The sequence below is a fragment of the Pelodiscus sinensis genome, chromosome 20, assembly GCF_049634645.1.
Source record: "Pelodiscus sinensis isolate JC-2024 chromosome 20, ASM4963464v1, whole genome shotgun sequence".
Lineage (NCBI taxonomy): Eukaryota > Metazoa > Chordata > Testudines > Trionychidae > Pelodiscus > Pelodiscus sinensis.
In genome coordinates, this window is record NC_134730.1 from 15,023,368 (window position 1) to 15,046,220 (window position 22,853).

General features: G+C 43.4%; 1 protein-coding gene across 2 annotated transcripts in view; it reads right to left on the reverse strand.

Moving 5' to 3' along the window:
• The window catches only part of LOC142819121 (uncharacterized), a 58,758-nt gene extending 35,985 nt beyond the window's left edge, over window positions 1–22,773 (reverse strand). Inside the window, exon 1 of one of the 2 annotated variants that reach the window (XR_012896871.1) lies at window positions 17,753–22,773. Coding sequence is in view for 1 of the 2 variants with exons in the window: in XM_075903794.1 (XP_075759909.1) it covers window positions 17,753–17,801 (49 nt within the window). In the remaining variant the exon portion in view is untranslated. The remainder of the gene's footprint in view (window positions 1–17,752) is intronic. The other variant, XM_075903794.1, reaches the window with a different exon arrangement.
• Window positions 22,774–22,853: the final 80 nt, after the last annotated feature.

Sequence of the window (22,853 nt, forward strand, 5' to 3'; positions counted from 1 at the left end):
TTTTAAACAATAATGGCAGCTTAGGATGGCTTTTATACTGAAAACTGCATATCACTTTCATGATAATTTACTATCTTTGCAGCCCCTAAATGGCAGTCGGTATTACCAGATCTGCCCCTACTCCCAAAGGCCTCACACAGGCTAATGAAGTACTTTATTCCAGTTCTCCTAAAAAGCACTCTCATTGGGTCTTATTCACATTGGTCAGCACTTGTACAACTAACCCCATGGAAGTTAGTGGAACTACTTGTGTGAGTAATGGCTCACCAGCATGAGCAAGGGTTAGAACGTAAGAACGGCCACACTGGGTCAGACCAAAAGTCCATCTAGCCCAGTATCCTGTCTGCCAACAGTGGCCAATGCCAGATGCCCCAGAGGGAGGGAACACAGCAAGTAATCATCATGTGATCCCCCTCCTGTCATCCATCTCCAGAGAAACAGAGGCAAGGAATACCATTCCTACCCATCCTGGCTAATAGCCATTGATGGACCTAACCTCCATGAACCCTGTTAAAGTCCTAGTCTTCACCACATCCTATGGCAAGGAGTTCCACAGGTTGAATGTGCACTGAGTGAAGAAAAACTTCCTTTTGTTTGTTTTAAACCTGCTGTCTATTAATTTCACTTGGTAACCCCTAATTCTTATATTGTAGGAATAAGTAAATAACTTTTTCTTATTCACTTTTTCCACTCCAGTCATGATTTTATAGACCTCTATCATATCCCTCCTTAGGGTGTGTCTACACTGCACCATTTTTCCAGAATAAAAGCCATTACTCCAAAAAACAATACTAGTCCACACTGCAATTGCACTATTTAGACAGAAATTCAAAATAACAGATGGCTTTTTCTGATGGTGGTAAACCTCATTCCACTAGGAATAAGCCCTTTTCTGAAAAATATTTTTCAGAAGAGGGTATGTGTAGACACTCCACTGCTGCTACATTGAAATTTGAATTAAGATACACACATTGTAGACTTAAGAGCTGGATTCCAAACACCAAAGTGTTTTGGGCACATTTTAAAATTAGGGGCCATCTCCCTGCCCCCCTCCTTCTCTCTCTCTCTCTCTCTCTCTCTCTCTCTCACACACACACACACACAAACACACACACACACAAACACACACACTTACTCTTACAGGCCTGGTTTACACTAGGGGATAAATTCGAATCAAGATACACAATTGCAGCTATGTTAACTGCGTAACTTAAGTTGAAGTTGAGATAGCGCATTCACATTTGGGGAGCCTGCCTCAAACTAATTTTGAGGCTTCCCTATAGTGTGGATGCTCTATTTCAAAATAAGCTTTTCTGGAAGATACCTTCTGGAAAAGCTTATTCCGAAAAAAGCTTGCAGTGTAGACATACCCTAATTAGTCTCCTCTTTTCTAAGCTGAAAAGTCCAAGTCTTCTTAACCTCTCTTCATATGGGATCCATTCTTATAATTTTTGTTGCTCTTTTCTGAACCTTTTCCAATGCTGGTGTATCTTTTTTGAGATGAGGTGACCACATCTGTACACCTTATTCAAGCTGTGGATGTACCATGGTTTTATACAGAGGTAATAAGATATTCTCTGTCTTATTCTCTGTCCCCTTTTTAATGGTTCCTAACATTCTGTTTGCTTTTTTGACTGTTGCCGCACACTGAGGATGTGTCTAGACTGGCAAGTTTTTCCGCAAAATCATCTGCTTTTGCGGAAAAACTTGCCAGCTGTCTACACTGGCCGCTTGAATTTCCGCAAAAGCACTGACGATCTCATGTAAGATTGTCAGTGCTTTTTCAGAAATACTATGCTGCTCCCGTTCGGGCAAAAGTCTTTTTCCGAAAAACTTTTGCGCAAAAGGGCCAGTGTAGACAGCTCAGATGTTTTGCGCAAAAAGCCCCGATCACGAAAATGGCAATCGGGGCTTTTTTGCAGAAAAGCGCGTCTAGATTGGCCACGGATGCTTTTCCGCAAAAAGTCCTTTTGCGGAAAAGCATCCTGCCAATCTAGACACGCTTTTCCGAAAATGCTTTTAACAGAAAACTTTTCTGTTAAAAGCATTTCCGGAAAATCATGCCAGTGTAGACATAGCCTGAGTGGATGTTTTCAGAGAACTATCCACAACGCCTCCAAGATTTCTTTCTTGAGTAGTCATAGCTAAATTAGTCCCCATCATATTTTATGCACAATGTAGCCCTGAATAATCACAGTGCTTAGCCTTAGTGATAAGGTAGGGTGGCATAAAACCCTTCTGAGAATTTGCTCTAGCTTCTTTTAGGGGAGGGGAAGCATGGATGACTTTTTAGGTGAGTTGACTGTATCCACCAAAATAGCATGTACTTCTCAAGTAAATCAGCAAATCAAAACTGCACATAGTTTCCCTGCTCTAAGCTAGCAGTTAATTTTTCTTTATCAGGATTTGTATTTATTGATTCCCGCTCCATTCCCCCATCCTGTCTTCAGTACCATTTTTCCTTGCAAGTGAAAAATGGACCCTGAGTCACAGCTAGTTATTTCCACTTGTCAAGACAAAGGTTAATTAAATCTCAGCAACTACATCTAAAATCTAGCTCTGTATGTATTGAGAGGTTTATGTGACATGTGGCACTGTGCTACCTAAGCCGAAATAAGGCTGTAATTCAAAAATGACAAAGGGCAGGAAATTCACAATTAAGGTAGCTGACATTCTGCCTTTCACCTCCCTCTCTATGCCACTGTAGGAGGAAATAAAAAGCACTCACACAATTTGTACAAGAGCCGAGACTTATTCCCAAACACAAAACAGGTTCTGCAGGATCATTGTATTTAAATACTCCCCTCTTCCCCCCCACCAAACGTTTTCTTGCTCTGAGTGAATTGTTACTTAAGTACAGGAGGCCCCCGAGATGCGACTGCCCGAGTTCCGGCCCCCCGCACTTACAACCATTTTTGTAACTTTTGGAAGGGGCCGGAAACCCCAACTTACGTCCTCAGCCTGCACTTACGACAGTTGAAGTTACGATGCCCCCGACTTGCAACACTTCCCCAGGAACCAATCACGTCGCAAGTCGGGGGCCGCCTGTATTTGGTTTTACTGAAGGGTTACAGGACACAGAGGATTTAGCTGCATCATCTACATACATCTTTTATATCTACCTCAAGAGAGATTTGTATTATGGGTGCACAGAGAACTTTACATATTTTTTGCAAAAGGTTTCTGCCTAGAATATGAAATGAAGACATAGGGACTGTCAGGCATAGCAGTGTACTCTGCAAGAAGCTTCAAAGGTTTAGAAACCAATAAATGGGTAAAGTAACTTCACTAAAGAGACCAGACTCCAGTTGGAGCCAAGGGCAAAATCTTCACTTGAAGTCAGTAGGAGTAGTAACCAGACCCTACAACTAAATACTTGTACTCACTGGTGAAGTTGATTGTTTTATTTATTTATTAAAGATAAGTCATACCAATATTTGTGATGAGTCTTAGAAATTGCTGTTTGGGATGACTCATGACTTTGGCATGTGGCGTTTTTCATTAATACTGGCTTCAATGCAAAACACAGAAAGGAAGCTTATAAGAAGTGGAAACTTGGACAGATGACTAGGGAGGAGTATAAATATATTACTCGAGAATGCAGGGGAGTACTCAGGAAGGCGAAAACACAATTGGAATTGCAGCTAGCAAGGAATGTGAAGGATAATAAGAAAGGTTTCTACAGGCATGATAGCCATAAGAGGGTGATCAGAGAGGGTGTGGGGCCCTTATTGGATGAGGGAGGTAACCTAGTGACAGATGATGTGGGAAAAGCTGAAGTACTCAATAATTTCTTTGCCTCTGTCTTCGCAGACAAAGGCAGCTCCCAGAATACTGCACTAGGCAACGCAGTATGAGGAGGAGGTGGGCAGACCTTGGTGGGGAAAGAACAGGTTAGGAACTATTTAGAAAAACTAAACAGACATGGGTCCGGATTTAATGCATCCGAGGGTATTGAGGGAGATGGCAAATGTCATTGCAGAGCCTTTGGCCATTATCTTTGAAAAGTCGTGGAGATTGGGAGAGATTCCGAATGATTGGAAAAAGGCAAATGTAGTGCCCATCTTTAAAATAGGGAAGAAGGACAATCCAGGGAACTACAAACCAGTCAGCCTTACCTCAGTCCCTGGAAAAATCCTAGAGGGATCCTCAAGGAATCCATTTGGAAGCACTTAGAAGAGGGGAATGTGATGAGGAACAGTCAACATGGCTTCACAAAGGGCAAGTCATGCCTCACCAATCTGATTAGCTTCTATGATCAGGTAACTGGCTCTGTGGACATGGTGAAGTCAGTGGATGTGATATACCTTGACTTTAGCAAAGCTTTTGATACGGTCTCCCACAATATTTTTGCCAGCAAGCTAAGGAAATATTAACTGGATAAATGGACTGTAAGGTGGATAGAAAGCTGGCTATATTGTTGGGCCAAACGGGTAGTGATCAATGACTCGATGTCTTGTTGGCGGTCGGTTTTAAGTGGAGTGCCCCAAGGATCGGTTCTAAGGCTGGTTTTATTCAACATCTTCGTTAAAGACCTGGATGGATTGCACCCACAGCAAGTTTGCGGATGACACTAAACTAGGGGGAGAGGTAGATACGTTGGAGGGTAAGGATAGGGTCCAGAGTGACCTAGACAGATTAGAGGATTGGGCCAAAAGAAATTTGAGGAGGTTCAACAAGGACAAGTGCAGAGTCCTGCACTTGGGACAGAAGAATCCAAAGCATTGTTACAGGCTGGGGACCGATTGGCTAAGTAGCAGTTCAGCAGAAAAGGACCTGGGGATTACAGTGGTTGAGAAGCTGCATATGAGTCAACAGAGTGCCCTGGAAGCCAAGAAGGCTAATGGCATATTAGGATGCATAAGGAGGAACATTACCAGCAGATCTAGAGAAGTGATTATTCCTCTTTATTCAGCACTAGTGAGGCCACATCTGGAATACTGCATTCTATTCTGGGCCCCCCACTACAGAAAGGATGCGGATGCACTGGAGACGGTCCAGAAGAGGGCAACTAAAATGATTAGGGGGCTGGAGCACTTGACCTATGAGGAGAGGCTGAGGAATTTGGTCTTATTTAGTCTGCAGAAGAGAAAAGTGAGGGGGGATTTGATAGCAGTCTTCAACTTCCTGAAGGGAGGTTCCAAAGAAGCTGGAGAGAGGTTGTTCTCAGTAGTGACAGATGGCAGAACAAAGAGCAACGGTCTCAAGTTACAGTGGGGGAGGTCTTAGTTGGATATTAGGAAAAACTATTTCACTAACATGGTGGTGAAGTACTGGAATGGGTTACCTAGGGAGGTGGTGGAATCTCCATCCCTAGAGCTTTTTAAGCCTTGGCTTGATTTTAAATTTGTTTCTGTTTGGTCTTTCATTTTAGAAACTTAGGTCCTCTCTAGCAGGAAAGACAATGATTACTGGAGGTCTTCTCAGATTATATCAACATCAAAGTGGAGTCACTGAAAGAAGAGATGAGACATTTAATCACTGGTTAAAACGTGTTGATTTTTGTTTGATTAAGTTAGCACATATTTAAGTTCAAATTTTAATGGACCATTTGGAGAAGGGAAATCTTTGTTAAAGAATCAATTCTGTCCCTTCAGTTAAAATATGAGTGCCAACACTATACATCCTCTGATACCCTTAACAAGAATCTCTCATCAAAAGCAGAATTGGCAAACTAAAGCTAGCATTCCTGAGCTTTCCCAGGTAAAAAATGAACAGAACAAAACAATTTAAAAATGTTAGGTCTTATGTATGCATCAAAAAAAAAAAAAAATGACACTCGCCCATTAAAATTCATTTGCAATTTAAAAAAATTACACATTTTTCTATCAACTTTTTTAAAACTTTGCCCACTAGATGGCTGTAATTGTTACTGTCATTATTAATTACTTTTCCCATCCACATTCTTGTCTTTAAGATATTGTAGTCTCCATTTTGTTATTTTTAATTCTGTTCTGTTAACCTCTGGCTTGTTATTTGAAGCCTTTGAAATATTCATGTGATGAATTTTACTATAATGCAGCAAAATGGTTGAATGTCTCACATTTGTATCATTTTCGGGAAACAAAAACCTTTATTTACAAGCCTGCAATGGCAACTTATCTTTCATTGTTGTAAGAAACAGTGTTGATTTCTGACAGCGGCAAAAATTATTGAAGACTAAATGATGCCTGGTTGAGGCTTTTCCAGATGGTAAATCATTGGACGAAAGTAGTTGGCAATGAATCTCAGCTATTGCAAACGTTTTGCTAATCTTGTGGATGAAAGATCAAAAGGTGGAACCAAGTATGAGGTTAGGTACAATGGGCTATCTGTTTTATAGACACTGCTGATGCATTAAAGTGGAAAAAAACCTATAACAAAATTATGCTGCTTGGTGTCACCAACACATACAATCTCTCTAAGGCCCAGAATACTCTCAACGACAGTGAAATGAAATGACCACAATGCAGTGAGAAAACTAGCCATCAAGGCAAGCTGGAAGTCTTCTTGGAAATTACTTTCATAACCAAATAGATTGTAAGTTTTGCAAGTAATAAGAACATAAGAATGGCCATACTGGGTCAGACCAAAGGTCCATCTAGCTCACAATCCTGTCTGCTGATAGTGGCCAATACCAGATGCTCCAGAGGGAGGGATCACAACAGGTAATCCTCACATGATCCCTGCCCTGTCACCCACCTCCAGAGAAACAGAGGCTAGGGACACCATTCCTACCCATCCTTAGGGTTGCCAGGTGTCCGGTATTGACCCAGACAGTCCGGTATTTTTGCCTCCTGTCTGGTAAAAAAATTCAGAAAATACCGGACACCAAAAATGTCCGGTATTTTCTGATTTTTTTCCCAGCCAGGAGGTGAAAATACCAGACTCCTGGCAACCCTATGACACACTCGGCAACTGGGCCCAGCCCCTGAAGCCCCCCGTCCCCGGACTCCCTGCTTACTTAGTTCCGCAGGAAAGCTGTGTTCTGGCTCCATGAAGAAAGCAAAATGGCCACCGGCAAAAAGCCTAAAGAACTGAAGCCTTCCCTGGGTCTAAGTGCTCAACTTCTCCCCTCTTGCTATCCCTGTTCTGACTACAGGCACTTACAGCTGTTTTAATGCTGTTTTATTTTTTTATTATCAACAACTTTGGTCTCCCCCTTTTTTTCCCCTCCACAGAATTTTTCCCCCGGTGGTTTTTTTTTTTTTTTTTTTTTGTGTGTGTGTGGGGAGAGGGTTTGGTATTTTTGGGTAAACCATCTGGCAACCCTACCCATCCTAGGTAGTAGCCATTGATGGACCTAACCTCCATGAATCTATCTAGCTCTTTTTTGAACCATGTTAAAGTTCCAGCCTTCACCATAGCCTCTGGCAGGGAGTTCCACAGGTTGACTGAGCACTGAGTGAAGAAAAACTTCCTTTTGTTTGTTTTAAATCTGCTGCCTACTAATTTCATCTGGTGACCCCTAGTTCTTATATTGCGGGAATAAGTAAATAACTTTTATTTATTCACTTTTTCCACCCCGTCATGATTTAATAGACCTCTATCATATCCCTCCTTAGTCTCTTCTTTGCTAAGAAGAAAAGTTCAAGTCTTTTTAATCTCTCTTCATATGGAACCCATTCCAAACCCCAAATCATTTTTATGCCCTTTTCTGAACCTTTTTCAATGCCAATGTATCTTTTTTGAGATGAGGAGACCACATCTGTACACAGTATTCAAGATGTGGACAAACCATGGTTTTATATAGAGGCAATAAGATATTTTCTGTCATTCTCTATCCCATTTTTAATGACTCCTAACATTCTATTTGCTTTTTTGACTGCGACAGCACACTGAGTGGATGTTTTCAGATGTTTTCATGGACATGAGGTGTGGCCTAACTGAAAAGAGGTATCTATTTCAGGGGAAAGTGTTAGATACTTAAGCTGGCACTTGGGACTACAAGAATCACTCTTGTTGCCTATTACAGTATATAAATCTGAGTAAGGTTAAGAGATGAGACCTCCACTCCACGTCTCATGTTGTTTTCCTGTTGCCATTGACCCTTTTTAACATAAAACCATTCTGGTGCTTTACCATTTTGGGTTTTAGGAAGCAGCTTTTCCCAATAAAACCATAAAGAAACCGTCCCTGAACAATGCTGCCAATCTCTGGTCCGTTTACACATCTGGCTTTAGGTCCCGATTAAGAGCTTTGCTTAAACGCATGCTTAACTTTAAGTATATGCATTAAATCCCATTGGCTTCAATGATACTTAAGCATGATATTAACTGCTTTGCTGAATTGGGGCCTTAGATTAGTGAACCAAACTGTTTATATCAGTATAAAAGTAATCACACCAGGGACTTGTCTTGCTTTAACTGCATCAAGTTTCTAAACCAATAGAGTTGTGTGCAGACAAGTTATTGGAGGGAAGGGTACCACCTACTAGGTAGTCATCAGGACTTTCTACACCACCCTGGGTCAACCAACCAAATCCTGACCACACCTGACTACTTTGTTTATGAGATCACAATTCAAGGTGTTTCCTTTAGCCACCACCCATGACTCAGTTGTTTTATTTTTGAGGGAGAGTGTATTACTAGGTCTGAATGCATCACCCTTCATGGTGTACATGCATCTTATCTGTAGAGGTATTTTAACCACACTCATCACACTGATAAATATGAACAACTTCCAAAATGACAAAATCAACAAATATTGCAACTAGCTCTCAAATCAAAGCAAAGAAGTTTCTGTAACTGAAGTGACTCTTTCATATTATCTTGATTATTTAGAAACATTTACACTTCCTCTGCCTGACGAGGTTTGGCTGTCTTGTCTATTACCCCAATATGGTTATTTCTCTTCCTTTTCTCTTGAAAATATTTGCTATTTTCACCTCTTTGAGCCAATAGATTGGTTCTGCCAAACACAGACACACACTTGCTACTGCTCCTTCTTTGTGCCTATTTCTGCAGTAAACCTTGTTGAACAGGTTTTATTAAAACAAGCCCTATGCAACCACCATGCAGATAGACCAATTCTGCATCCTGTAAAACAGGGACTGATCCCATTAAAATTAATGGAAGCCTTTCTTATAATTCTCTAATGGGAGTGTTTAATGTTCTCATTGGCCTTGTGTATGCCAGCATGTTTTGTTGCAAAAAACTGCCTTTTGATGACACAAACCTGTGAGCATCCATGTTAGAGCAACTAATGTCCAGACACATGGCTGTTTTTGGCGTCAAAAAACTTCCAACACTGTAAGTTACTTTTGTCTCTGCACTATTGACAATCACACAGTGTGTACGAGGTAGGGTTTTTGTCAAGTTTATTAGATTCCAGCATGCATCTCACAATGCCCCGTTTAGCCACTCTGGACATCATCTTCAACTTGGCTGCCCTTCAGTCACATAATGTTAATAGGTAAAGAGTTGCTCCCCTCGTACCTGCAAGCCCTGGGAAATTTAAATCCATTTCCTGTGTCTGTGGTAGGGATGTTAAATATCAGTTAACTGAATAGTTGATTAACTGCATGAATTCTTATTGGTTAAATGACTAGTCTATAGTCTCCGGAGGTGGGGTCGGAAGCCAGTGCGTTCTGTCCCCACTCCAAAGGAGCCCCTGCCTCTCCACACTGCTGCCTCTGATTCAGGGGAGGGGCCGAGCCCCTGGACCCAGCACAAGCCAGAACTGAACCAGGCTGCCTGCCTGCCTGGTTCGTAATATACTTAAAAGGCAGAGCTGCAGCGTGGATAGGTCCCAGACTTGGCACAAGCCAGGACTGAGCTGGGCTTAAAAATTTACTGGCAGGTGGAGGGGGGGAATGCATGTAGTCTATATCATTAATCTATAAGCTTTTGCTTATCGATTAATCAGCTACGCTATTAGGGTGTGTCTAAACTACATGGCTCCATCAATGGAGCCATGTAGATTAGGCTGATCGGCAAAGGAAAATGAAGCTGCAATTTAAATAATCGCAGCTTCATTTAAATTTAAATGGCTGCTGCGCTGAGCCGACAAACAGCTGATCAACTGATTGTCGGCTCAGCGCGCTAGTCTGGATGCTCCCGCGCAGAACTGAAACCCCTTTATCGACCTCCCTGTTATGCCTCATAGGATGAAGTTTACTGGGGAGGTCGATAAAGGGCTTTCATGTCGACAGGGGAGCGTCCAGACTGCCCCGATCTGCCAACAAACAGCTGATCGGCAGAGCAGGGCAGCCATTTAAATTTAAATGAAGCCGAGATTATTTAAATTGCGGCTTCATTTCCCTTTGCCGAACAAACAAATCTACATGGCTCTGTCGAAGGAGCCATGTAGTCTAGACGTACCCTTACATCTCTATTTTGTGGCACATTGTGCAGTGGGCTTCATGGCATCTTCTCAAGGAAATAAGGGTGGTAGCCTTCAATCCAAACTGCTTGGAGCAATGCAGAGCTTTTGGGTCTAATCAGTGTGTGGGTGAAAATTAGGGTTCTGAAGTGGTTTGCAATTTTATTTTCATCATACACTTTTAAGTACCTACAGTAATAATGCAAAATCCATACTCTGTCTACACGGCAGCAGACAATGGGCTTGGTCCATCTCATGACAAATACAAAGCTATGGTAGCCAGCATTTTCAAAGGTAGTCTCTGATTTTGAATGCCTAACTTGAGACAACTTGAACCTAATTTTCAAGGATACTGAGCACTTGTAGCTCCCATTAACTTCTGATGGAGTTGTGGATACTCATCACTTTCTGGTAATCTTATTCAAGAGGTCTCAAGTTGAGTGCCCAAGAACAGAGGCACTCAAAATTACTAAATATTTTTAATAATACAGACGTGGTTTACACAGGAAGCAGGGCATTTCTTGGGGCTGCTTCAAACTGTGGAACCAGTTTGTCAGGAAGCAGAAACTATCTCAAACCTTAACACTTTACAATCCAAGTGCAGAAGTCCCTTTATCTTGTCTTCCCAAATAAAAATGCATACTGCACAGGACATTCACTTCAATAAAAAGACACACAAGCAGTATATCGTCCGGTGGAGAACAACGAAAACAGAACGGTGTATCACAGATGTTCCTCACATTGTATAACCCATCACTGGAAAGTGCTCAGATATTTTCGAGTCAGGCAAGCATGAGAACCTCAACAGGGATGAGTTTTACTGCATCAGATAGTTCTTTGAATTCTGGTAAAGATAACCAAGTTTAAGCAAAAATAGCCTGCAGAAATTAATAATGCTGAGGCCAAAGGAAATTCACTCAGAGGGCTGCTCTGTTTCTCATACAGGGAGATCAAGCAAGTGATCTCCCAGGGCCTGAGCAAAAGTCCACTAAAGCCAATAGAAAGACTCCCATTGATTTCAGTGAGCTTTGATTCAGGTCACTACTGCAAACCCCAGGCCATATTTTCTGAGAATATACATTTGTGGGTTTTATTAAGGTTATCTAAATGTCTTTCTCTGTACCAAAATATCTCATTAGCATGAACAGACCTGCCAGAAAGCTTTCAGTAGTGCATTTTTGGCATAATCCAGTTTTATTTTGCATGATTTCTGACCTTGCTAATAAAAACATTTCCTTTGACTGTGTTTCCCCTCCTAGAAGCTATATATTCCAGACACAGCTGTTCTGCCACTATTTAGCTGGGTAAGCAAGAGGCCATTAAAAATACAGAACTAGAGCATTAGCAAAACACTTGTCTCAATCCAAGGCCAACCAGGCAGACTGTACCATTGGGGTACAACCTTGGATGTCCCTGAGAGCTTTTTTGTTTATGTAATGTGGGCTTGTGCTGAATTGGAGGCATCTAGGGATAGAATCTGAGACAAAATGTGATATTGTTTTAGAAGCATTATTGCATCGCCTCAGCTATTTACATTTTTTGGCTCTCTCTGTTGATCATAGTATGATCAGCAGATTAATGATTTAGCTGCAAGAGACTGCTTGTATCCTTTAGTCATTAAAGTACACATTTTTTAATATAATGTGAGGGTAGCTTCTTTTTCCCCAGCTAAAAATTCTCTTCTGTTGGGAGAAGCCGAGTCATAGCTCTGCTCAACTGGCTTTCTGCCATCTAACTGCTCCTTTAAAAAAACATACCTCCCGTTCAAGGAACTCGATGTCCTGTTAGCAGAGCAGGACGTCAGTGTTTCTATGGAAACTCTTCCCTAAGAGTCTCTCTCCGCGCGGCTGCTACGTATTGTATGACCAGCTTTGTATACCTCAATTCATTACAGGCACTGTGACGAAAAGAGACCAGATTTTGCCTGAAGGGGGAAAAGCATTTTTAAAAAAACAAATATTAATAAAACAAACCACTAAAACTGAAGGCCCTAAAGCCATTTGGTGTTTGAGCTGTGAATGGAATCTGCTGTCCTGTATTCTACAGAGAATGAGAAATACCATCGCTTGAATAATTAGCTCAGCTGAAAAAGCTAATTAATTCTACATAGGGCCCTTTCTCTACCAAGTATCCAGGGGAGGCGGGAGGAGAGGAGTTGCCATCCAACTATCACAAGCTCATCACCGTGTTATTTGAGCAACTTGGAGATTAGAGCTGGGATTGTATGAAAATCCTCTGATATAAACTGCCTTGAGCTTATTGGCAGTTCAGATCTAGCTCCAAATTTTGCAGAAGAATGAACGTCTCTGTGAATGGTGCATGAAATTATAATGAAGGTTAAATAAGGTTAGAGTCCCAAATGCCCCATCACTAGAACCACCACTGGACCCAACAGGGAACCATCTGTATGGCATTTCAACATGAACTCCACTTGCTTGTACTACGGATGGTCACTAATCACATTCAAAGTATCCACTCGGTGCCATTGCAGTAACTGAATGCACTGGGTAAGGCACTGGACTGGAAATTTGAAGACCTGGCTTCTATTCCCAGGTCTGTTATGGATTTGCTTGGTGACCAGGCCCGCCAACGGGGGGAGGCAAAGAGGGAGTTGCCCCAGGGCCCTGTGATTCTAAAGAGCCTGGGACTCCCAGCTGTTCCCCTTGCTACTGCAGCAGCAGAGGCAAGCAGAGCCTCAGGCCCCTTAAGAACCATCGCTGGGGCACTGTGGGGCATGCTCCGGCGGGTTCTAAGAGCTGGTACGGAGATAGGGGCTAGGCCATCTGGGCAGTGCTGGGGGGGCTGGCTGCCTCAGCCCCGCCCCTTCTGGCTGAAGCCCCGCCCCTTCTGGGAGCACAGAGCCACCCTCCCACATACATTGCCCAGAGCCCAGTGATCCTGTTGGATCCCCTTTTTGTGCCCTTATATTCAACAATGTCTGCTCCCCTGGGATCAGCTTGCAGGACTGGTGAGCAGGCACAGCTCCTATTTACGTCAGTGGGAACATCGGGTGCTCAGCAAATCAGAAATCAGGCTTCAAGGTTGGAACCTAACTAATGACGCACCTAATATTAGTGAACACTGTTGAAAAAGTGAAACCTTAACCACTCTGCACTCTTAACCAGTCTGCAAAAAAATGTGCTAGCATTTGATATTTTAGATAAAAAGATTATACATATACTAAAAGATTTACCTGACATTGCTTGGATCCTTACCTCAATTTTTGTTTTTTTTTTTTTTTTTTAATAAAATGAAAATGTATATGTTTCATTCAAATTATTGCCCTAGGGTAGGGCTGGGAATGAGGTTGCCCTCGGGAGAGAGGACAACATCCGTGCTCTCTCATAGCAGCAGCTTCGGGCCAGGCGAGAATCACAGAACACTAGAACTGGAAGGGACCATGAGAGATCATTGGATCCAGTTCCCTGCCCTCACAGCAGGACCAAGCACTTTCAGGATCAGGGGTGGGCAATAATTTTTGATGGGGGGGCCACTCCAAGAGTTTGGAAAGTGTTCGAGGGCCACACTCTTCCATGATATTAATGGAGGAGATGTGGGATCTGGGATGGGGGTTGGGTGCAGAAGGGAGCTTGGGGTAAGGGATTGGGGTGCAGGAGGGAGACTGGAGTTTGGGAGGGAGTTGGGATGAAGCAGGTGGTTGTGACCTAGGGCGAGGTACTGGAGTGCTTGGGTTTGGGATGTGACCTAGGGTAGGAGGGTATTGTGATATGGGGTAGGAGATTGGGGTGCCAGATCTGGGAGAGGGTGTGGGTGTAAGAGGGAGACAGAGGGTTTGGGTATGTTGAGTGGGGCAGGAAAAGGTTGGGGTGCTAGAAGCAGGCTGTGGCCAAGAGACTTACTTGCCAGCTGCCAAACTAGCCTGCTTGCTTGCCTGCAGAGGTTAAAATGTTTCCCAGTCTGCCTGCCTGCCTGGCCATGTGCATCATGAATAACTGAGCCCAGGAAAGGGGGGCATGAGTCTTCTTAGCTGCCTCTTAGTTCAACAAGCAGCTCCCATTGGCTGGTTTCTGCCAGAAACTGGCCAATGGGAATGTGGTGGGGACAGGGTGGCTTCTAAAACTTCCTCCCTCCCCTCCAGTTTTAAAACCGAACTGGAGCCCTGCAGCTGCATTTCTTCCTGGCGTGCAGGGCTCCCCGCTGCCTCCGCAGGCTGGATCTGGTGGCTTAGCAGGCCGGATCCGGTTCGCGGGCCATATTTTGCCCAGGCCTGTTCTAGTTCATTCCTGATAGATGTCTGTCCAAACTGCTCTTAAATATCTCCAGAGATGGAGATTCCAAAACTTCCCTGGGCAAAATATTCCAGTGTTTAAACACCCTGACATTTAGGAAGTTTTTCCTAATGTCCAACCTAAACCTCCCTTGCTGCAATTTAAGCCCATTGCTTCTTGTCCCATCCTCAGAGGCCAAGAAGAACAATTTTTCTCCCTCCTCCTTGTAACAACCTTTTAGATACCTGAAAACTATCATGTTCCCTCTCAGTCTTCACTTTTCTAAACTAAACAAGCCCAATTCTTTCAGTCTTCCCTCATAGGTCATGTTTTCTAGGCCTTTAATTATTTCTGTTGCTCTTCTCTGGACTGTCTCCAGTTTTTCCACATCTTTCTTGAAATGTGGTGCCCAGAACTGAACACAATACTCCAACTGAGGCCTAATCAGTGCGGAGTAGAGCAAAATAATGACTTGTGTCTTGCTCACAACACTCCTGTTAATGCATCCAGGAACCCACATGATTGCTTTTTTTGCAACAGTGTAACACTGTTGATTCATATTTAATTTGTGATCCTCTATGACCCCTCAATCCCTTTCTGCACTACTCCTTCCTAGACAGTTGCTTCCCATTCTGCATGTGTGAAACTGATTGTTCTTTTCTAAGTGGAGTACTTTGCATTTGTCCTTGTTAAACTTCATACTATTTACATAATACAATTTCTCTAGTTTGTCCAGATCATTTTGAATTATGACCCTATCCCTCCAAAGCAGTTGCAATCCCTCCCAGGTTGGTGTCATCTGCAAACTTAATAATCATATTCTCTATGCCATCATCTAAATCATTGATGAAGATATTGAACAGAACCAGTTCCAAAACAGACACCTGCAGAACCTCACTTGTTATGCCCTTCCTGCATGATTGTGAACCATTAATAACTACTCTCTAGGCTATGTCTACACTATGAGTTTTCTCGGAAAAAATATGCTAATGAGGGACTCATTTGCATGAGTGGCAATATCATTTGCATATTTTTTGCCGATCTGTTTTTGCGCTGGGTTTTTGCACAAAAACAAGCAGCGTGAACGAATTTTTTTGCGCATTCACTATGTTAGGCTTTCCGTCAACATCAATCTTCTTGACAAAAACCAAAACAAAGAAGTTGTTAAGCACCTTTGCCATTTCCAAGTTTCCTGTTATTGTTTCTCCTTCACTGAGCAATGGACCCGGTCCTTGGTCTTCCTCTTGCTTGTAATATATTTTTAGAATGTCTTCTTGTTACACTTTATATCTCTAGCTAAATGGAGCTCGTTTTGCGCCTTCTCCTTTCTAATCTTGCCCCTGCATACTTGCGTTGTTCGCTTATATTCATTCTTTGTAATTTGACCTAATTTCCACTTTTTATACAATCCTTTTTTATCTTTAGAAGCGTCTGTCCATGGCTGCTGCAGCTCCAGCAAACAGAACTGGGGGAGGGGTGCATTTCCCCCAGCTGGGGCAGATCCAGTATCATCTGCCTCCTGCACTCCCCAGCCAGAGGGAGGAAGGCAGCCAACTGTGCACTTTCCTCTTGCTCCCTAAGGAAGGGGAACAGCCAGTTCCTATACAAACCGGGAGAGGAGGAGCCTTAGTCCCTCCTCCCCGCCCTCCTTAAATGGTGAGTGGGGGGGGGGGGGAGTGGGAGGCTTGGAACTAGGGCAGTACTGGAAGAGAGGGGGCTCCCAACCAGACCTTTTCACCTTTCTGGTGATTCTGTCTCTTTTTTGTATGATTTTATGAGAAGCTATCCCAATCCTCAGCTTCCCACAGATGTGCTCTGGCTCTTGAACTTCTGAAGATTGTCATATGTGGCCTGGAGGGCCATTAAGTTTGGCCACCCCAATATATGCTAAGCAGGAAAAGGTGCTATGCAAATGAACAATATATAAAAACATGAGTAAAAGAGAAAAAAAAAACCATTTTATTATGGAATCATACAAATGCCCAAGAAGCTTTGGGGTTCTTTTTGTTGTTGCTGTTTTTAGTTTCCTAGGGAAGCAAAGAGGGTTAGGAGACTTAAGTAATTTAAACTATTCCAGTTTCCTGATACTGTGGTAAAAAATCCTATTAACTTTAATTGATGCTTCTGAATACATTCTCATTGATTTAATACAAGCTCACTCTTTATGCAGAGAACATTCTATTCTCAGCGCCTAATCTAGAGTATTTTAGACCCGTGCAAACATTATAGACATTTCCTGATAACATAATTTAGAAAGAGATGATCTAATTACCGCCCATGTTATACACCCAGCACTCACATGCTTGCCAACATACAATGAACTTTGACCTCTTTCAATGTATGCACAGAGGGAAACACTGAAAGCTTTGGTTAGCAGTTCTTGTTTTACTTGAAAGCCTTTTCCATCTTTTTGATGATCTATTCCTGGCCTTTATGACATTGCTTTTGTAGCTCTATGTACCTTCACAGTAATGTCTCACACTGAAATTATCTAGAAGGATCTCAAAGCATTTTACAAAAGACATTCAGAGGAATCCATTCATGCAGCACTGAAATTCATCTATTCCTGGAGTGGAGCATAAGCAACCAGATGGACAATTGGCACAGGGCATGCTGCATAACAGTGGAAAGTGATCAGGGAAATTTTGGCTGGGACAAACTTCTCAACTGAAAAAAAGTGCCATAGATCTTCCATGTCCATATGGAACAGGCAGGATCTCAGTTTCTAAGCGCTTGTCTTACTGCTCCAAAGCGTGGGTGGGAATGCAGTTGATGTATTTAAAAAGTGTCTCTGATTCCATAAATGTAATTGTGATAGTACCATTGTTATGGCTCAAGATTGATGTTTTGAAACATTTTGATCTTGTAAATCAACCCAGAAGCCCTGGCCATATCACTACTGCAGGGGTGAGGGGAAATATAGCATGGAACATTAAAGTCTCAGCTTTTCACATCCAAGTCACTAGTTCAACTCTGCCTGAATTCAGAAGTGACTGGAATATTTTGCTTGCTAACGCTAGCTTATGTGAAGTAAGCAAGCTGCCCTCACCGTACTCAGCAATAAACAAATACCTACATATCAAACAAACACACACACACACACACACACACACACACACACACACACACACACACACACACAAAATCACTCCTGTAATTATGCCCTATTCTGCAGCCTCGGCTGAGAAGTCAATGAGATTAGACTGGTCATGAAGACTTACCTAGTCTCTCAGCTAGAAAGTGGTCCCTCCACAATACATTTTCCCTCATAACAACGTCACTGGCTAATGGAACAATTTAGCTCAGCTGTCAGTCTCAGCTAAAGATAGGTCTGGAACTGTAAGAGGAGACAGGCAGGTTAGGACTGAGATGCCTTGGCAGAGCAGTCAATGGGAACTGTGCCACACTGATGGGAGTTTTGCCATTGACTTCACTAAGACAAGAATCAGACTTTAAGCCTTCTGCAATTCTCTTTTGTATGATGTTTATCAGGGATTCTGGCTCACTTGTGTATTACCGCAACAGCGGAGGTCAGCTTTAGTGCTGGAAGGGATAGTCATGTTGGACAGTTACATCCTGGGGCTGGTAACAGTGGGAGGCCCTGAATTCCACAATTTTCTTTCCTTCCTAGTCCCAAATTTGTTACCTGTGAGGACACATTGCAAAAGCACACCTATTAAACCAGGAAATATTTGTTGCTGCGGCTATTTTTGATGGCAGTGTGTTATGGCGGGTATTAGGTAAAAAAACATGCTTATTACTGTCCATAGAAAATAATAAATAAAATGACTGTGTATCCCTCACTCTTCTGGGAACCAAACTTATATACAATTAAAGAAGGGGAAGGTACACCATCTCCATCATGGGCCTTGTGTACAATGGGACTAAACAGTACTAAATGAACTGGTTTCAATACCTCTTAAGGTTGGTTTGACTCCCAGGGCTGCAGATGCACTGCCATATCAGAACTCTTTAAAAATCACATCCTGGACTAGGCTCCTGATCCTACACAGTGATCCACACACAAACACCCTTCACTAGGAAGTCAATGGGGCTCTACCCAGGAGTCGGGGTCAATGTGGGCACAGCCTTCACTGGACTGGGATTGCCAAGTCTCTTTGGGCATAGCTTTGAAGTGGTTGTGGGGTATCTTCATGTGCACAGTAATAGAAGGAAGGGTTACTCCCCACCCCTCTACTTTCCTTCCCTCCAGAGGCCTGTCCTCCCCCAACTCCACTAGAAAAATAGAATGTGAGAAGAACAAAACAATGGCCTCCCCTCCTCCCCCACCTCCTCTGTCTTTTTCCCATCCCCGTCTCCTCACCCTCTACCACTGACCAAGGCCTGATGAGCCATACTGCCAGAAAAGCAAGTTGCAGAGAAGGAGAGCACCAGCTACTGCACATTTCCTGCTCTGCCCCTGCTGGGAGGCCTCACTTCTTCCCTCACTCCGCTCAGTGGAGTCAGCGCAAGTGTTATGAGGAAGCAGCTTAGAGCAATGGTGGGAAACCTAAAGCCGAGGGGCCAGATGTGGCTCCTGGCTTGCCTGGATTCAGCTCCCGACGCTAAGGGGAGTCTGTGCTGGTGTTTCAACTCCCCTGCTGGCCCACCGCAGTCCAGGATCACACAAAATCAATTAGCCTGGGCCCTCCCTAATCTGTGGTGTGTGAGGGAAATGTGGGGAGTATCTTTCTCCTGAGACGGGGCCACGTTTGATTGGTTGGTTGGTTGGCTTTTTTGCTTCTCACTTGTGTGTGGCCCCTGACTGATTTTTCTGTAGGTCAGTGGCCTATGACCCAAAAAAGGTTCCCCTCCCCAGCTTACAGGATGAGCGCTTAGTCAGGAGTCTGTGGAGAGACCAGGCATTTGAGAGGGAAGCGGGCAGATCATGACTAGTAATATGAACTGGGGTGGTGAGGAAGCTAAGGGAGGACTAAGTGTGAGCTGGGATTCAGGGACTAGAAATGTAGAGGCCAGGGAGACTGAGAATGTGAAATGGGATAGAAAAAGTCTTCGAGGTGATCTAGGAGTGCTAGGGAGAGGCCTGCAGGGGAGGACCATGAGAGAGAAGGGCTTTTACAAGCAAGATGCTGCTTGTACAAACAATCCCCTCCAAGATTATAGTCATGCAACCCTCATGTTACGGTACATGTACCAAGGGCTCTAATTCACATCAGCAGAGCTCTGAAATCCATGGACGTAGATGCAGATATAACAGTGAGCTGCAGATATCTAGGACCCTGAAAATGTTGTGGATTCCACAGGTATCTGCAGATCATTTTTGCAGGGGCAGATGCGGATACAAATTTTGTATCCACGCAGGGCTCTCTACTCGTCAGCTCTGGAGAAAGGGGAGCAGAGAACAGAGAGAGGAGGGGGAAAGCTGGTGAGGAGATCATTCAGACTGGCGGCGGGGAAGCAAGAGAGAATGCATAAAGAAAGGATGAGCCTGGAACTAACCTTCTTTCCACACCGCCCGTACATCAGATGGAAGCCAGGAACCTCAGGCTTAGGAATCAGTATCTCCAACTCTGGGGCTGTGTTTTTTATTTTTTAACTAGCAGCCCCTTCTGTCCTAGGATTCTGTGACCCAGGGAAGTCACTAAACAAACAGTAACTGACAGCAGTGAGGCTCATTAGTGCTAACTCAAGCAACCTGTGCTGTCTGCAACCCCCTGAACTTGGGCCCAAACAAGGCTTAGGAAGCTGTTTTTTCACCAGTTTGGCAGGAGTCTGGGACCGGGGGGGTGAAAGGGTTATGTGCAGTGCTTGAATTATGGGGAAAAGTGTGTGTGGGAAAGTCTGACTGTCAAGTTAATTGAAACAGTAAGTACGGGATCCATGAGACAGAAATGAGGTAGCCCTTAAAAGTAATAAGGGAGGATGCCCCCCCCCTGCAATGTGAACAGTAGTTATGAGTTTAGTGATGGTTAACAGTAATTCTTCGTCTGCTCTCACTGGCTTCATCTTACAACTGGGATCTTGAGAGAAAAGGGTTGCTAACCTAAAGGAAAACAGAAGCAACTGAATGCTTTCCTGCTTAGCAGAAAACAACCTAAGAAGAAGTTCTTGTTTGCAGAAGTGAGGGAACTTTTGGTAGTTTTCAATTTCTCTTTTACCTTAATGCCTATGGGGTATTGTTGCAAATCCCCAATCTGCACTGGGCCAAGAACTGTCTGATGAACCTGGTTTAAAACTGGTTCTGGCTAATTCTGCTACTCTGTAGATTGGCTGCTCAGTGTGGATAGGCCAAAAACTATTCAGTTTCTAAATACAGTTTAAATACAGGAACATGCAGCTTCTGGTTTCTAAATGCAGTTTCTAGGTGGGCCCACAGAAGGGATAAATAGTGGGTAGGAAAGATTATGGTGGGGAGGGAATACAGACTAAAGAAGAGAGAGAAAACGTAAAAAAAGATTTTAAAAATATTACTATATAAAACTCAGACATTCAATTTATAAGATTCCTGTATTTTGTTTTCTTTAACAGGAAAATTGTGGTTAAAATACTAATCTCTGTTGGTTTCATTGTGGAGCAACAAAAATTAGGGTGGCTGAAAGGACTGATCTGTGAGAAAAGATTAAAAGAGCTAAATATGAATAGCTTGGCTAAGCAACAGCCGGGGATGAGATAAGTATGGAGTAGGGAGACACAGTAGGGAAACACAGATGAAGGAAGATTATTTAGGGAGATATCTAAAAGGGTGTCACAAGGAGGAAGGCGAAAATTTGTTCCTCTTGGTTTCTGAGGACAGGACAAGGAGTAATGGGCTTAAAGTGCAGCAGGGGAGGTTTAGATTGGACATTAGGAAAAAATTCCTAACTGTCAGGGTGGTCAAATATTGGAATAAATTGCCAAGGGAGGTGGTGGAATCTCCCTCTCTGGAGATATTTAAGAACAGGTTAGATAGACATCTGTCAGGGATGGTGTAGACGGAGCTTGATCCTGCCTTGAGGGCGGGGGGCTGGACTCGATGACCTCTCGAGGTCCCTTCCAGTCCTATTATTCTATGATTCTATATAAGGAATCTGAGTATTGATGATGGAAGGAAAATTAAATTGTTTAGGTTGAATTCTAGGAAAAACCTCCTCTCAGACAACTTACAGGGATAGCTGTGTTAGTCTGTAACTTTAAAATTGAGTGGCCCTGTGGCACTATGTAGAATCATGAGCTTTCATGGTCAAAACCCACTTCAACAGATGAATTGGAGTGAAGCATCTCAAACAATAAGGCTGCGTCTACACGACATGATTTTGCGCAAATACTTTTAACGGAAAAGTTTTTCCGTTAAAAGTATTTGTACAAGAGAGCATCTATACTGGCATGTGCCTTTGCGCAAAAGCATCCGTGCCAGTGTAGATGCTCTCTTGCACAAGAAAGCTCCGATGGCCATTTTAGCCATCGGGTTTTCTTGCGCAAGAAATTAACGTTGCTGTCTATACTGGCCCTCTTGCGCAAGAATACTTGCACAAGAGGGCTTATCCTTGAGCGGGAGTGTCAGAGTATTTGCGCAAGAACCACTGATTTTGTACATTACAAAGTCAGTTTTCTTGCACAAATATCCGCGGCCCGTGTAGACAGGTGGCAAGATTTTGCGCAAAAGCATTTGCTTTTGCGCAAAATCTTACCAATGTAGACACAGCCTAAGTTATGAAGGCACAGTCACTTGGAAAATTTAAATACAACATGGGAATAAACCTTGTTGCCAATATTTTTAAAAGTGACTAGTGATTTTTAACACCTCCATTTCTGAGTATCCAACATGAGACACCTTAAGAAAGGGCTTCATTTGCAAAAGTCAGTACTCAGTAATTTCTGTAATCTGGCCCCTTTTCAGGTGTCTCAGATTAAGCATCCACCAGCACTACTCCCAGAATTTTGGCCTATGCTAACTCCTTAATCGACTAGTCTATTCCCCTGCCCCCTTGCTACCTCTGTAAGATAGAGGTAGGAAAGGGGGTGAAGAAAGGGTACTTCAAAGCAGCAGCGCCATGCACGCTGCCACTTTGAAACCCCAAGGCAGGATTTCAAAGGGGCAGCCACTGCACAGCTGAGCCCAGGATCAGCTGTGCAATGCTGCCCCTTTGAAATGTGGAAGCAGTGTTCAAAGGGGCAGCGCTGTGGAGCCCAGGGTCAGCTGGGGACTCCATGAGGGCGCTGTGGACTCTTGTACATTTCAAAGCAGGCATGCCCGCGTGCAGCCCAGAGTCAGCGGGACTTCCCACGGGCCCTGGGCAGCACGCAGCCTTCCGCATTCCTCGTTTGAAATGTACAAGAGCCCCAGGAGGGGCTCTTGCACATTTCAAAGGAGGAATGTATAAG